The following is a 13,469-nucleotide window of genomic DNA, read 5'->3' on the forward strand; positions in this document are numbered from 1 at the left end:
AATTGCTTTCATGATTCCAGATATTTCAAAGGGTCTTCAAGACACTACTAATAGTCCCTTTAAAGGGCTACAGAAGCTACAATGATTCCTGAATAAAAACAAAGGTAAAGGGCAGTATGCATTTTTGGACCATGGGAAGAAAGAAAAGACAGACTATACAAGCCATTTTTCATGTAGTGCCCAGCAGTAAACGGGAAAACATATCAAAGATTAAAAAAATAAAAACGAATAAATCAGGGACTATGAAGTTTAAAAAGGAAAGATGTAAAGAAAAATCCTCAAATGCCATGATCATTAAGTAGTATATATTTTTGAGTTTCTTTTCCACTTTTGTTAAATGGGTAGAGCAAGAAACTTCCTGACAAAGGCGTTTAAGTTATTTTTCCTTTCCCCAACATGTTCCAGTGCAAACACTACTTCAACACCATGTGACAGCTTAGTATGATCACTCATTACCATTTCTGCTCAACTACACCAAGGCTGTGTTGGGACAGGACCAATGTAGCACACAATACCATGCAATACCCAGCTCTCAGCTGAAGAATCAGACTAATGCTTGACTACTAGTTTAAAAATGGGTTCAGCACTCCTATGAAAAGGGAGCAAGAGAAGAAAACCTGGATGAAGATTTTGCCCCTCCAGAGTTTAAGATAAAGATTGAAGAAGTAGAGTTCATACACACATGTAGATTGTTTAATTTCAATTTGCTCTTCATTATTTAACAGATAAATTCCAAAAGGTTATGCTTAGACAAAATTTCATGTGTTATCAAGATACCAGTTCTGCAGTAACTAATGCTAGTCAAAGCAAAAGAACAAAGAGCGTCAACTAGCATCACCTTTTCAAGGTACGAGCACATTTCTCAATTTAGATATTGCACTGAAGTCCCGTGTTTCATTCATACTAGAATTCTTTCTAGCTTTCCCCAATGCAGTTACATTCGGTATATACGGTAACTATTCTTTCAATTACCTGACATAACTTTTACGATCAAGTCTTCAGCATAAGCTAAGTATAGCGTAACTCCATAGTCAGGTAAAAAACACTTGTAGTCCAAGTTCTGCATCTTCCCTAGTGCAATTGAACACAATCTTAAAAATTTGACTTTACAGCAAAAACTCTTATCAGAATCTAACAGCTACAACTAATTGAAACGCATATGGGAAAGATACATACCACTCCATCTGCAATCTTCCAGTCTGCACAACTTTCGTATTTTTGCAGCTGCTTCTCAAACAGTTGTGCTATGGCTCGATGGACAAGTTCATACTGCTCCTAGAGTAGGTCATGAGATAAAAATTAGTGCATGAGATCTTTAAAAGAACGATGATATGAAAGATCCATTTCAAACTGTACCTTTGTCTGCACTGCAGAATGCCTTTGCGTCCTCATTTCCTGTATTAAATTAAATACATTGAATTCTTCAGGTATTTTCTGAAATATAGAAGGAAGTCAATGATATTGACAATTATTTGTAAGAACAGCAACACTTTCGGCTGTCTAACAGCTTTTGCATGTCTGAGTTACGTAGGTGTGGACAATCTGTTCTCTGGACTTTAAAGCTATTTAGAATTCTTTTTGAAGAACAATTCTTCTCCAGAATTGGTTTTAAACACTTGTTTTAGACCAGATAAGAACATTTAAAGAATTTTGAGAACAAGACATCCAATTTATATTGATGGCAAGTGGGATTAATAAGGCACTTGAACAATAATGATGTTGTATAACCTAGAAATCCCAGTATTTTTGTTTATCCCTATACATTTGAAATCTTGAGACTTCAGAAGCTACAAGATTAACCAGAGACGTTGAAAAAGTTCAATTCAGAGTCATTTTATATTGAAATATATTCAAACAGTATGATTCTTCAACTACTTTTCTGTAAGATAAAAACTTACTGTCAAAACAAAGTAAGTTCACACAAAAGCAAAAATGATGAAAGATGAAACTAAATATCCAATCTGTTGTAAGATTTTTGGAATGTTTTGAAACATTGCACAATTTTAGTACATTTGGGAGCACATCACTGTTATGAAATGATAGAATGTCACAAAATTTCTTTTTCTTTTTTTTTTTTTTAAAAAGATTCCTTACCCCAGCTTTAAGCAAATTCCATGTATAATCTATGGCACAGATGGCTCCTGTTCTTCCACACCCTGCACTACGAACACAAACAGTTAGATATGTTAGAAGTTGCTCTAAATGGTTGAAAAGACACTACAATTTTTATGTTTCCAGAGTCCACATGGAAAAGAAAATTAAATCCCTTGACTATTATTTTAAGCTTGCTCAGTGTACCACAGTAACACTGTAAAATCAAAAATGTAGCAGTGCAAAATAGAACATTAGTTTTTAATGTAAGTTTTTCTCAGCAATCAGAACCACAATCATGGAAGACATTTCCATGTTGACATTTTTATTGCTCACATTATTCCTAGTTACCACTACATCAAAAGTAGGGATTCTGTCAAAGTACAAGAACAACACATTCACAGAGTCCCCACATTTTTCTGATTCAGAATCTTATCTAGTTTTAGATAAAAAGCAGAAAATAAGCAAGTTACAAAAAATGACAGTTAACAATCACATTTATTCTTTATAATGGAATGAATGCATCTATATTACAGAAAAAGTTGTAATGATGCATTTTTGTTGCATTAGAATTATATGGTTGTAAAGTTTTACTAACATTCAAGAAAAACAGGACAAAGTGAAATGTATCTCAGTATTAAAGAAGTTCCTTTTGGGTTTAGACTCCAGTTACTTATAATGTCAAATTAAAACAGCATGCAGGTAAAAAATACAGTAGATTTCTACATTTGTAGAGAACAACCAAGTTATAAAGAGTCAATAAGCCTCCAACAATTGATTATTATCTGGCTTACTAATTTAAATTCAGTTTTTCCCACATATCATACGTTAACTTTTGCTGTTTAAAAAAAAAAGAAAAGGTTCAAATTTCACAATCAAAAACTTCCCAGAGAACTTATTAGTTATCATCACCTTGCCAAAGCATTTTTATGGCAGGTTAGTTTCAGCAGTATTTCTGCTAGCCAAATTTCAAGTCAAGGATGAAATTGCTGCTTGGAAGCAAAGGCTTGCCATTCAGAAGCGTGGTGATTAGTCTGCACCTGCTCCATAGCCTACCGTATTGCAAAAGGAGCCTTTGATATATATGTTTCCATGTTGAAAGATATATGTTCCTCCATATATGACCTGCAATGATCTTTATAGTTTGTCCTAACGATGATTTAAATGTCTTAAGAACCACAAAACTACTTATTTTTCAATGAGTAATTCTCTCATGACAGGTATTCTGTCTTCAGCGGAAACAATCAAATTTTATTGTGGCATGAATTTTTCAGACCATGAGGACTATATTGTTTTGAGCTATGTTTTGACATGAGCAAACATTCCTTCCTAGAAAATGAAAACAATTGCAATTTATAATCAAACTAGTGCATCTCATACCAGAATTCTAAATTTAAAAAAGTATATAAGCTTTAAAAATAAATGTACTTGATACCTGCAGTGTATACAAATTGGTACATCTTCATGTTCCTGGTATTCTCTCATCAAGCTGATCATGTCCAGAATAGAATCAAAAGACGATGGGACATCATGGTCAGGCCAGTTAACATAATGAAACTGATAGACACTACGAGTCTCCTAAGGGAGATAGAAGGAGAAATGTGTAAATAATAAATATTTGAGAGGCTTTTACGAAATAAGTACTTCTGTGAGGCTCCTTACTTTGTTTGATTAACTTGGACAATCAAAGCTGTTTATTGTATGAAAATACTGTATGCAGTTGGCCTTCTGGGCTGAAAGCACACACTGCTGCCTCACGTCGAGCCTTTTGTCCACCAGAACCCCCAAGTCTCTCTCTGCAGGGCTGCTCTCAGTGAGTTCTTCTCCCAGTCTGTACTCATGTCTGGGATTGCCCCAACCCAGGTGCAGCACCCTGCACTTGGCCTTGTTGAACATCATGAGATTCACACTGGCCCACTTCAAGCTTATCCAAGTCCCTTTGGACGATATCTCTCCATCCCATTGTACCAACTGCACCACTCAGCTTGTTGTCACCTGCCAACATGCTGAGGGTGCACTCGATCCCACGGATATTAGACAACACTGGTCTTAAGATGGACCCTTGAGGGACAGCACTCATCACCAGCCTCCACCTGGATATGGATTCTGGCCTTGCAGAAGCCCAGGAAGATGACATTGGTTGCTCTTCCCTTGACAACTGATGCAGCCATTCCATCACAGAAGGCCACCAGATTGGTCAGGCAGGATTTGCCCTTGGGGAAGCCGTGCTGGCTGGCTCCCATCACCTCCTTGTCCTGCATGTGCCGTAACATCTCTTCCAGGCGGATCTGTTCCATTACCTTCCCAGGCACAGAGGCGAGCTACGTTCACTGAGCTGTAGTTTCCCAGGTATTCCTTTCTACTCTTTTTAAAAATAGGAGTGATGTTTCCCTTTTTCCAGTCACTGGGGACTTGGCCTGACTGGCAGGACTTTTCAGACACGACAGAGAGAGGCTTGGCAACTCCATCAGCCAGTTCCCGCAGGACCTTGGGATGCATGGCATCAGGCCCCATAGACTTGCACCTGTTTAATTCCTTCAGGTGGTCTCAAACCTGTTTTTCACTTACACTGGGAGGGACTTTGCTTGCCCAGCCACTGCCCAGAGGCTCAGGAAGCCTGACTGGCAGGGAAGACTGAGAGAAAGAAGTTGTTGAGTACCTCAGCCTTCATTTCTGTTGCTACTGGTTGTCCACTCTTGCTTATCAGAGGGGGGTACATTCCATGGCATTTATTTTCTGTCACTCAGAAGAAAATCCCCTTCCTCTACTGCACTTATTTTAAAGCAAACTTGTGGGTGAGCACATAAACTTATCTTACACCTGAAACAGCTACTTTGGACACTATCAAACCATAGCTAGTAAAATCAAAAGAAAACCCAGTCTAAGAAAATAAATTTATACAGAAATGCAACTGATTATGCAAAGCCAATGACATCAGCAGGGAAGAAGAAAAATTACAGCTTCCTATTATGGTCCACCAAGAACTTCCAGTTAATTACATTTAAAGAGACTGACTTTTCACATCTGCAGAACTGTCAGAAACAACTCTGAAGAACCTTCATAGTCCTTTTTTATTGTAACTTTAAGAAAGAACCTGGTGTTTTAGTTTAAAATAATCTTTAGGTTTCAAGCTGTTTTTCCTCATAGAAATTGGAATAACTTATATGCTGACTTAACATAGTTATAACCTTTTCTATTTTTTACCCTCCATGTAGCATTTTGAATGCTACTCCATTGAAAAGTTTACAGAAGGGACTTGTCTTGTCCCTTATTCTAGAAAACTGGAAAGTGATCTTAAGAGGATATTTGTACCACAAACACATATTTTCCTCCCTAGTTCAAGCCTATATTTAGAATTCTTCAAGATAGATTAAAAGTCGACAATTCACTGCCCATCTATGCAGCATATCTTCCTGTTAGAAACAGATCTAAAACCTTACACAAATACTGAAACAAATTTGCTAGGTAAGTTTGAAGAAAGATCATTTTATCAACTGCTGAGGTTGAACATCAATGTATCTTGTTAAGCTCAACATTACTCCTTAAAAGAAAGTAAACTCTGGGCTAAGACCAAAAACATGTTAAAACTAAGTAAGAAAAAGCTGCAGTTTTCATGTAACACAGGCATCCTATGAAATTGTAGGAGTCAAATTGTAGGAGAATATGTTTTGCATTTATAGTATATGCAAGCAAACTATAAGAAAAGCTACAGTTTCTGAAGTAGCCGGTTCTCATAAAGTTCAAGTATTAAAAATAACTTAGGTTCTGCTTTGGGGTTTTTAAAAACAGAACTGAAAAGAAATTAAGCGCACCATTTCAGTAAATGTTACAAAAACCACAGTTGTTACTCAGACAATTGCTGCTATAAAAGGTTTCATAGCATGGTCAGTTTTGAGCATTCAGGAAACACTACAAGATGAACTGCTTAAATTCATATGTCTTGCTACAAATACCTAGGAAGCTGCAGTTAACACAAATTCGTGCTAAACACCACTTCATTATTAAGTGGTTTTCACAACCGTTGTGATCTGTCATTGACATGGAACAAAGCACTGCTAAAGAAAATAAGCCCAACTGAAACTAACTTGTAATAAGCAATTGCTTATTACAGGATGCCAATCAAGATGACAGGTATCCTTTAAAGCAGACTGTCAACCTTTGTGGTTTTGCAGGAGAGCTCTTCATTTATTTTTTACTGGCTTACTTTCCAGAAAAATGAACTGCCACCCCAAATTTGGCATTTAAGTTCATTCGCTCTTAACCCTTATAGGAGGATGCAAGTGCTCTTATTTCACTGAAAAGATAAATCCTATATACAATCAACACACTTGATGCTTAGCTTTATCAAGTCAGTTTCATGATTTACAGCAGTTCTTTGAGACACAAGATTTTAACCAAGATGAATGAACTATTTTTCTATAAAGAGACTAATTATAACCATGCTCAACTGCCAGCAAATACTGTATGTGAATTGGCTTACCAAACATGCATTCTTGAAGATAAAACTCTTCAGAAGTCCTGAGCTCTCTTTTAAAAGTACATTTCTATCTTAACCCTTGGATATAACTACACACCACTCTCCTGTTTCCCTTGCAGAAGTTTACCAAGCAGGAAGATAACATAACTTAACTTGCAAGAACATATTGTATGTTCAGAAATATTTGAACTCCATAGAGCAGAGTACTTTTTTTTTTTTTTAAGAGAAAGAAAACTTCAAAAAATCATGACATTGTCCTTCTTGCTTTATTTTTACTTGTCAGTACAAACATATTAATGGGCATCAGAAATATCCTTTAACATTGTAAAACCCTCTGGACAATAAATGAAAGTTTATGGGATGAATTCTAACAAATACTTACACTTTATCCAAGAAATTGACTAAAAGGAAACAGTTTCTTTTGACAAGTCTGATTTAGTTTGTAGTCATGTTTTCAGCTTGTGTAACGAGTAAAATTCTGCAAGGTTCACAGCAGCTTTCTAGTTAACGCACGCTTTGACTAACCAAGAACATACATCAGAAGAAAAAAAACATAGTTTCACTATGCTTTTCTTATATACTAAGCTTTCAACATCACCTCTACACTGATGATTTACATACACAACCAGCACCTAAAAAAGTAAGGAGATTTGATCAGTTCCCTCCACTGTATGATTTTTAAGAACTTTTGACCAATCATTAAATCAAAGTTGAAAAATGAGAAAGATGAAATTTTTTTCACATACTTACATTTTGAAATTCAAGTAATAATGTCCTAATGAAATAATCTGTTCTTGCTTGCTCAGCTTCCTAAATAAGAGAAAACAATAATGAATGGATAAAGAGATGGATATGAAGCATGCAGTAAATAACTAAGATTTGAATTCAGTTTTGTTTTTTTTTTTAATTATTTACTGTTTGCATATCCATGGTTTTCCCAGAAAGGGACGATCAATGTTAACTCTAAAACAGCAACAGCATAGCTTGCTGTACACAAGACACCTGTGAAAGATTTTGCTTTTATTTAAAATAAAAAGGGGTGTTTTCTAAGTGAATAGGCTGCATCTGAAACAAAGTCCTTGTAATAGTATTTCAAAGCACTAGTTCTGCTTTATTTCTCCATGCATTTTTTCATTAACAGTTTTCCTCCCACAGCCATCCTTTTCCAACACTTCTGTTGTATCAGCTTCAGCCTTTTATCACTCTGTCCTTTCACATCCACTGTCATTCCACCCCACCTTGATTATTCTCAACTAGGGGTGCATGTTAATGGATCATTATAATTATCTTGACTGTGACCAAAAAACATAACTTCTAGGCTCCCAGGATTTTCAAATCCACCTTTGGAACACCAAAGAATGTTTATACTGCACATGTCAAGCAATATTATTGTACTTAAAATATCAGTAAGAGCACTAACTGAAAGTGCCTTTAAAGAGAGCTTTTATAACAGTTAAGGCCATTTTTAAGGTGTAGTTTCACAACTGTTCAGAGATCCAGATCACCAACAGTTGTTCTCTCCTTCCCTGTGCTCACAGTGGTACGTATCTGATCCCATAATTTTTCCAGTATTGAGAACTACCTTAGCAGAAAGGTGATCCAGGAACTTTTGACATGCATATTTTTACTGCTGTAAACTGGTATAGCTAAAAAAGCTAACCAGAGTGGCAGAGAAATACCAATTTAACAGAAGGGACACCAATGTCATACAGAAGAAACAGAGAATAATGTGAAGTGCTGCCTGTGGAGATTAATGAAAGCAAACGAGCTGACATAACAGCTTTAAAATACACTACTGAATCTCAATGGATTTAAGCGCCAAAGTATTTAAATAGCTAAGAAGGGTATTATGTTGCTCTAGTAACATTAGACTAGTATAATGTTCAGGCTGATCTACTGATCTGTGAGGATAGCAATAACAACAGAAGATGTCAAAGACTTGTTGTCTAAGTCAGCCTCAGGTTAAGAAGATAACTATACACTTACACATTCCGAAAATTCTGTAGCAATCCTGGAAATTACAAGCAGCAAGCACCTTCGGACTTGTTAACTTACCAGTAAGATCAAAATTATCTATATGACATCAGTAAGAGACAATGAAAAGGAACCAGAACAGCAATTTGAGACAAAAATCCTGTCCTGCCTATTTCTTACAGTTCTTCTTTGAAGCAGTAAGTGAAATAAAAGTCATTGCATCATCAAAAGAACTATCAGCACTCAGCTTTACCTTTAGGTTGTGATCAAGTATCTCCAGAGCTGTTAAAAAACTAAACCATTATGGTATAAAATGGGAAACTCATCTTCCAGACTAGATAAGTATAGGAATAGGTAAGTGCTGGAATGTGAGAGAATCTACACATTTGAAATTAGTAATCAGAAAACTGGGAAATGTGATATAAAGAAGCTAAATAGGTGTCATTCACTATTTGTCATAACTTAAACTATGAAGGACCTGATTAAACTACCAGATGGGAAGATTAAAAATAAGGACACCAGAAAGCATGTCCACAATGATATGAATATCAGAAAGAACAGGTGACAAAAAAAATCCCATATGAAAAAGTTTGTCAAATTCATGGTCCATTATCTGATAACCCAGATAATCCCAATTAAAAAGTCCTTGCTAGAAAGCTGGCAACAAGTACAAGGAGAAGAATCATCCTACACACAGTTTATTTTCTCCTCTACTGTTAAAGACTTTGTGATAGAGTGGATGGACCCTGGCATCATATGGAAGCAAAATCTTGATGTGATCACAACTCCAAGAGCCATAATTGGGACAAAATTGGCTGCAAACATATTTAAAGCAAGAAAGACCATACATAAACGGGCATGTATGAAGTCAACCAGATACTATTCCACATCCAAGGAACACTGATCTTAAACTCCCAAATTTATTTTTTGTGACTAGGCTCCCATATACCTTATTTACACTCATGTTCTGAATATCTCACAAGCAACAAAGTGAACGTCTGCTACGTAAGTGGTCCCCTTTTGTGAAGTGATAATTACATCTTGATTTCTTTTATTACACAACTTCTTCTAGATATGATAGGTAATTGCAAAGATGCACTGGGGTTTCAGAGATTGTACTCCTGTGCAATCTGAGATGACAAGGTGCCAAAAGAATGATTGCTTTCAATTCCCTGTTGTGCTTAGTGTAGGAGTTATCCACAGGCCCTCTTTCTGCATATTTAATCTCTCAGAAATCCTTAAGTTATCATTTATAAGCTAGTATCAAAACTAGGTGTTCTAGCAGTTATGCTTAGAGATCAGAACTGTTGAAAACACCGATGCAACATGCAAAGGAAACATGCATGCTTCTTTCATCTTTCTGGATTTATAGCTTAAGCAGTTCACCTTGGGAATTCTCCAGGAAAAGCTTCAGACCTCCTTAACGATACTTATTTTTGTTTTGCTTCGAAGAGCAACAATGGTAGCAAAGGAAATATTTTCAGATATATCCATTACCAACAGAAGTAAAAAAAAAAAAACAAAAAAAACAAAAAACAGAACAACTATAGTTTCCATTTTCTCTATTCACGCTACTTAACTTCATGTACCTTAAAGAAAATAAACTATTCCAGTATTGCTTTCATTTCTCATGCACATCCAGAATGCACAAGTGCTAATGGAGAGAAACACCTGCATGACTATTATCTAAATTATTGAGCATGGTACAGACATTCAAAACTACGCGATTTAAATCTAAAGAAATGACACAAGAAACAAAACCAGTGCACGTACGTTACCCGCTTTTTATTTTAAATCATGGAGCATCCAAAAAAAACCACAAAGCTTACAGGGACACATCACTTTCCATGGATTTCTTTTGAGATTCTTTGTTTAAAGTTTGGTACTGAATAACTAAAGAAGCATTTGTTTGTAATACAAGGTCTGATGCAAGTTGAATAGCTATTTTAAGCTATGGAAGCATTAAATCCTTCAAAGTTATTTTACAAAGCTTTATACTTACACATGAAACACGAAATGGTCCAAAAGTTACTGCTGCTTCTCCATACAACGGCCAGTAGCGTTCACATTTTTTCTGTAAAAACAAAGAATTCTAATTTAGTTAAGGTGTAATATTGAAAGATGATTAACAGCAGAAAAAGCAGACGACGATAATCTCTAATGCTTTTTTTTTCTTGCCTATTCGGTGCTTCCTAATATGTGGCTACTGGTGCCTGGTAATTAAGTGGTAGCTAAACTTCTTTTAAGATATTAAGATGTCCTTTCTTTTGGTATCCAAAACAAACAAAACCACACAAAAAAACAAAACAGGACATGAACTTCAGGACTACCTACATATGTGCAAGTATGCGTCATACAGTGGGAAGCTACAAAAGCAAATCTAGTGTTTGTGTAAGTTCAGAGTGAACAATTCTGGACCACATTTTTTTCCTTCTCAGTCTTAAGAATACAACAGAGACTTAAGAAGATAGATTGTTTTTGCAGCTGTATCAATTGACAGGAAATTCTGAAGGACTCAGGATTTTGATAGTTGGCCTACATTCCAGTAAGAGCAGAACTTTTATCCTAAGTAACATGTCCATAAACAGACAACTAGTTCAGTTCTTTATACAAAAATATAATGTATATTGCACTGATAAAACTTCTAGATAATAATATAACACTATGCACAGAACAAGGAAGAGCAGTCATATTATTTGTTTTGCACAGAAATATCTCTGCAATTTGCACAGAAATATCTCTGCAAAAAAAAAAAAAGGCATATATTCTAATTCAGTCTGCAAGATTTCTTTTATAGCTATGGATTTCGCGCAGTTTCATGGATATTGGCATATTGCCCTGCACAGGCAATGCTCACTTATGTTCATATTAGCATACTTACCCTTCCCATTTCAAATTCTCGACAGGCCATTACAATTATCTGAAAAGAAAAAAACACTTGATATTACCTAACTTTGGATCAAGTAAATTCACAAACACTTTACTGCTTGCTTCTAACTGAGAAGACACAGGTACACTTCAAACTATTGAAGAGACTAATTAATAGTATCTTCTTACCTGCAGATACATATTCTTTTAATTCTAAAATAGTATCCAAGTTCTATCCCATACAAAATAATCCACAACACTAATAATATAAAATACAATTATCAATACAATAAAAAGCACCAAAAGATATGCTACTTGTTACAGTAATAAAGTAACTACATCTTACATGTCAGGTAAAACAAAAAAAAATAATTGTAGAAATTAGGCAAGTCCATATTGAATAATACTTGGAAGTTAATTCCTGACAGTAACTATTTGAAGAGATGTAGAAAACAAACCAACAAGTAACCCAAAATTAACAGAACTAGAAAGGCAGGCTTTTGTTTCAAATGCTGCTTCTACATCTGATATTGATAGTCCACCTTAAGTCGGAGCTGTAAGGTCTTGTAAAGGAGAAACATAATCAAGTACTGACCTATTAATAAAAATGCATAATTTCACATACACTTAAATTATTACACTTTATTTACATTTTTAAATTCAATAATGACATACAGAATGCTATTTAAGCTACAAAATTCAAATCTGAGATGAACTACTGCTAAAAGATTGACTAAATCACCATTAGCATTCTTGATAATAGCTAGCTCAGACAAAAAGAAATATGCAATCCCTGTACCATGAAATAGAGTAATACACAATTTTTGGTTTTAATTAGGTACTTACGGCAACATTGTATTCCCATATCATCCTCCAAAAGTCTATTACTGTATTTGCTAATGGTCCCTGGGTAGCAACATATGCTTTCGGCCCATGTACTCCCTAAAATTGCACAAAGGAACAATAAATGTTTAAAAGAAAACTTATCAACACGAAATGAGAAGTTTTCATTTACAATTATATAAAATTAGATCTTGTTGGATCCAACAGGAAGGGTGAATATGAAATATGAATCCCATTTACATTAGCAGGTATTTTGCTGGTGATTTCAAGTGGGTCTAAGATAACAGATACTGTGCTGGGAGAGATTGCAGCAGAAACAATTAAGCTAATAATTTCTCTGTGTTTCAATTCTGAACATTCTCTTTAAGTTCTCATTACTTATTACACATTTAATGATCAAAATTTGATTATTTCTGTCAAAGCAAACTCCATGAAAAAATAAGAAATACCATATTTAAAAAAAAAAAAAAAAGATTCTTGTATATAAAACTTGAACTGAAGACATTTACGTTTAACTTTGCAAGCTAAATATTCAAGAAACAAGATTTACAAGAACACCTGTTTCTGAATTAGCATTACTGTTACAAACAGCATCAGAATAAGACTACAGAGAAAGGCCAGGAAATTCACCATGTAAAACTGAAGTCTAAAAGTTTTTTAGCCAAATTCTGGCTTGGTTTTAAGAATGCTAGGTACAATTCCATTGCCACATTTCTGCAATGAACAGCAAGAAGTACATACTAGCAAACAAATTGTCAAGTGCCTCATTTAGGATCTCTTAAAACAGCTTCCCAAAATCTGGAATTTTTAATGATATCAACTGTTAAAACAACCATATTTAACTTTGCTGAGGTAAAACGTTCCAATTCGGTTGACTGTGACTTTAAAGTATTTCATATTATATTCAAACTTAGAGCAATATTAGAACCTAAATTGCTTTATAAAATGGCATTAGGTTTGTAAATTATTCAAGCCACGGCGAAAGAAAATTTTTCCTTGTGGCTTTGAATTCTCATCTCAGACTATAACATTAAAACTGCACTGATCTGAAATAAAAGCTTAGAACAAAATTTAAAACTGTTAAGATAATAATACATACCTTAATAAAGTTTGCATTAATGTAGTCTGAATCCTGGGGAGGAGTTTTTAAAGTCAGTTTAACCCGGCTATGATCGACTAAAAGAAAAATATAGATATTAATTAAAAATGTGAACAA

The 13,469-nt window shown here is 35.0% G+C and overlaps 1 protein-coding gene across 1 annotated transcript in view; it reads right to left on the reverse strand.

Moving 5' to 3' along the window:
• PTPN12 (protein tyrosine phosphatase non-receptor type 12) overlaps positions 1 to 13,469 on the reverse strand; it is a 74,640-nt gene that overhangs the window by 25,098 nt on the left and 36,073 nt on the right. The window contains exons 3-11 of the mRNA XM_027459634.3: positions 13,353 to 13,429; positions 12,257 to 12,352; positions 11,424 to 11,462; positions 10,545 to 10,616; positions 7,319 to 7,378; positions 3,527 to 3,669; positions 2,095 to 2,161; positions 1,357 to 1,434; positions 1,177 to 1,275 (exon numbers count right to left, since the gene is read on the reverse strand). Coding sequence (XP_027315435.3) covers positions 1,177 to 1,275; positions 1,357 to 1,434; positions 2,095 to 2,161; positions 3,527 to 3,669; positions 7,319 to 7,378; positions 10,545 to 10,616; positions 11,424 to 11,462; positions 12,257 to 12,352; positions 13,353 to 13,429 — 731 coding nt within the window. The remainder of the gene's footprint in view (positions 1 to 1,176; positions 1,276 to 1,356; positions 1,435 to 2,094; positions 2,162 to 3,526; positions 3,670 to 7,318; positions 7,379 to 10,544; positions 10,617 to 11,423; positions 11,463 to 12,256; positions 12,353 to 13,352; positions 13,430 to 13,469) is intronic.

The sequence above is a fragment of the Anas platyrhynchos genome, chromosome 1 (genome assembly GCF_047663525.1).
Source record: "Anas platyrhynchos isolate ZD024472 breed Pekin duck chromosome 1, IASCAAS_PekinDuck_T2T, whole genome shotgun sequence".
In the NCBI taxonomy this organism is placed as follows: domain Eukaryota; kingdom Metazoa; phylum Chordata; class Aves; order Anseriformes; family Anatidae; genus Anas; species Anas platyrhynchos.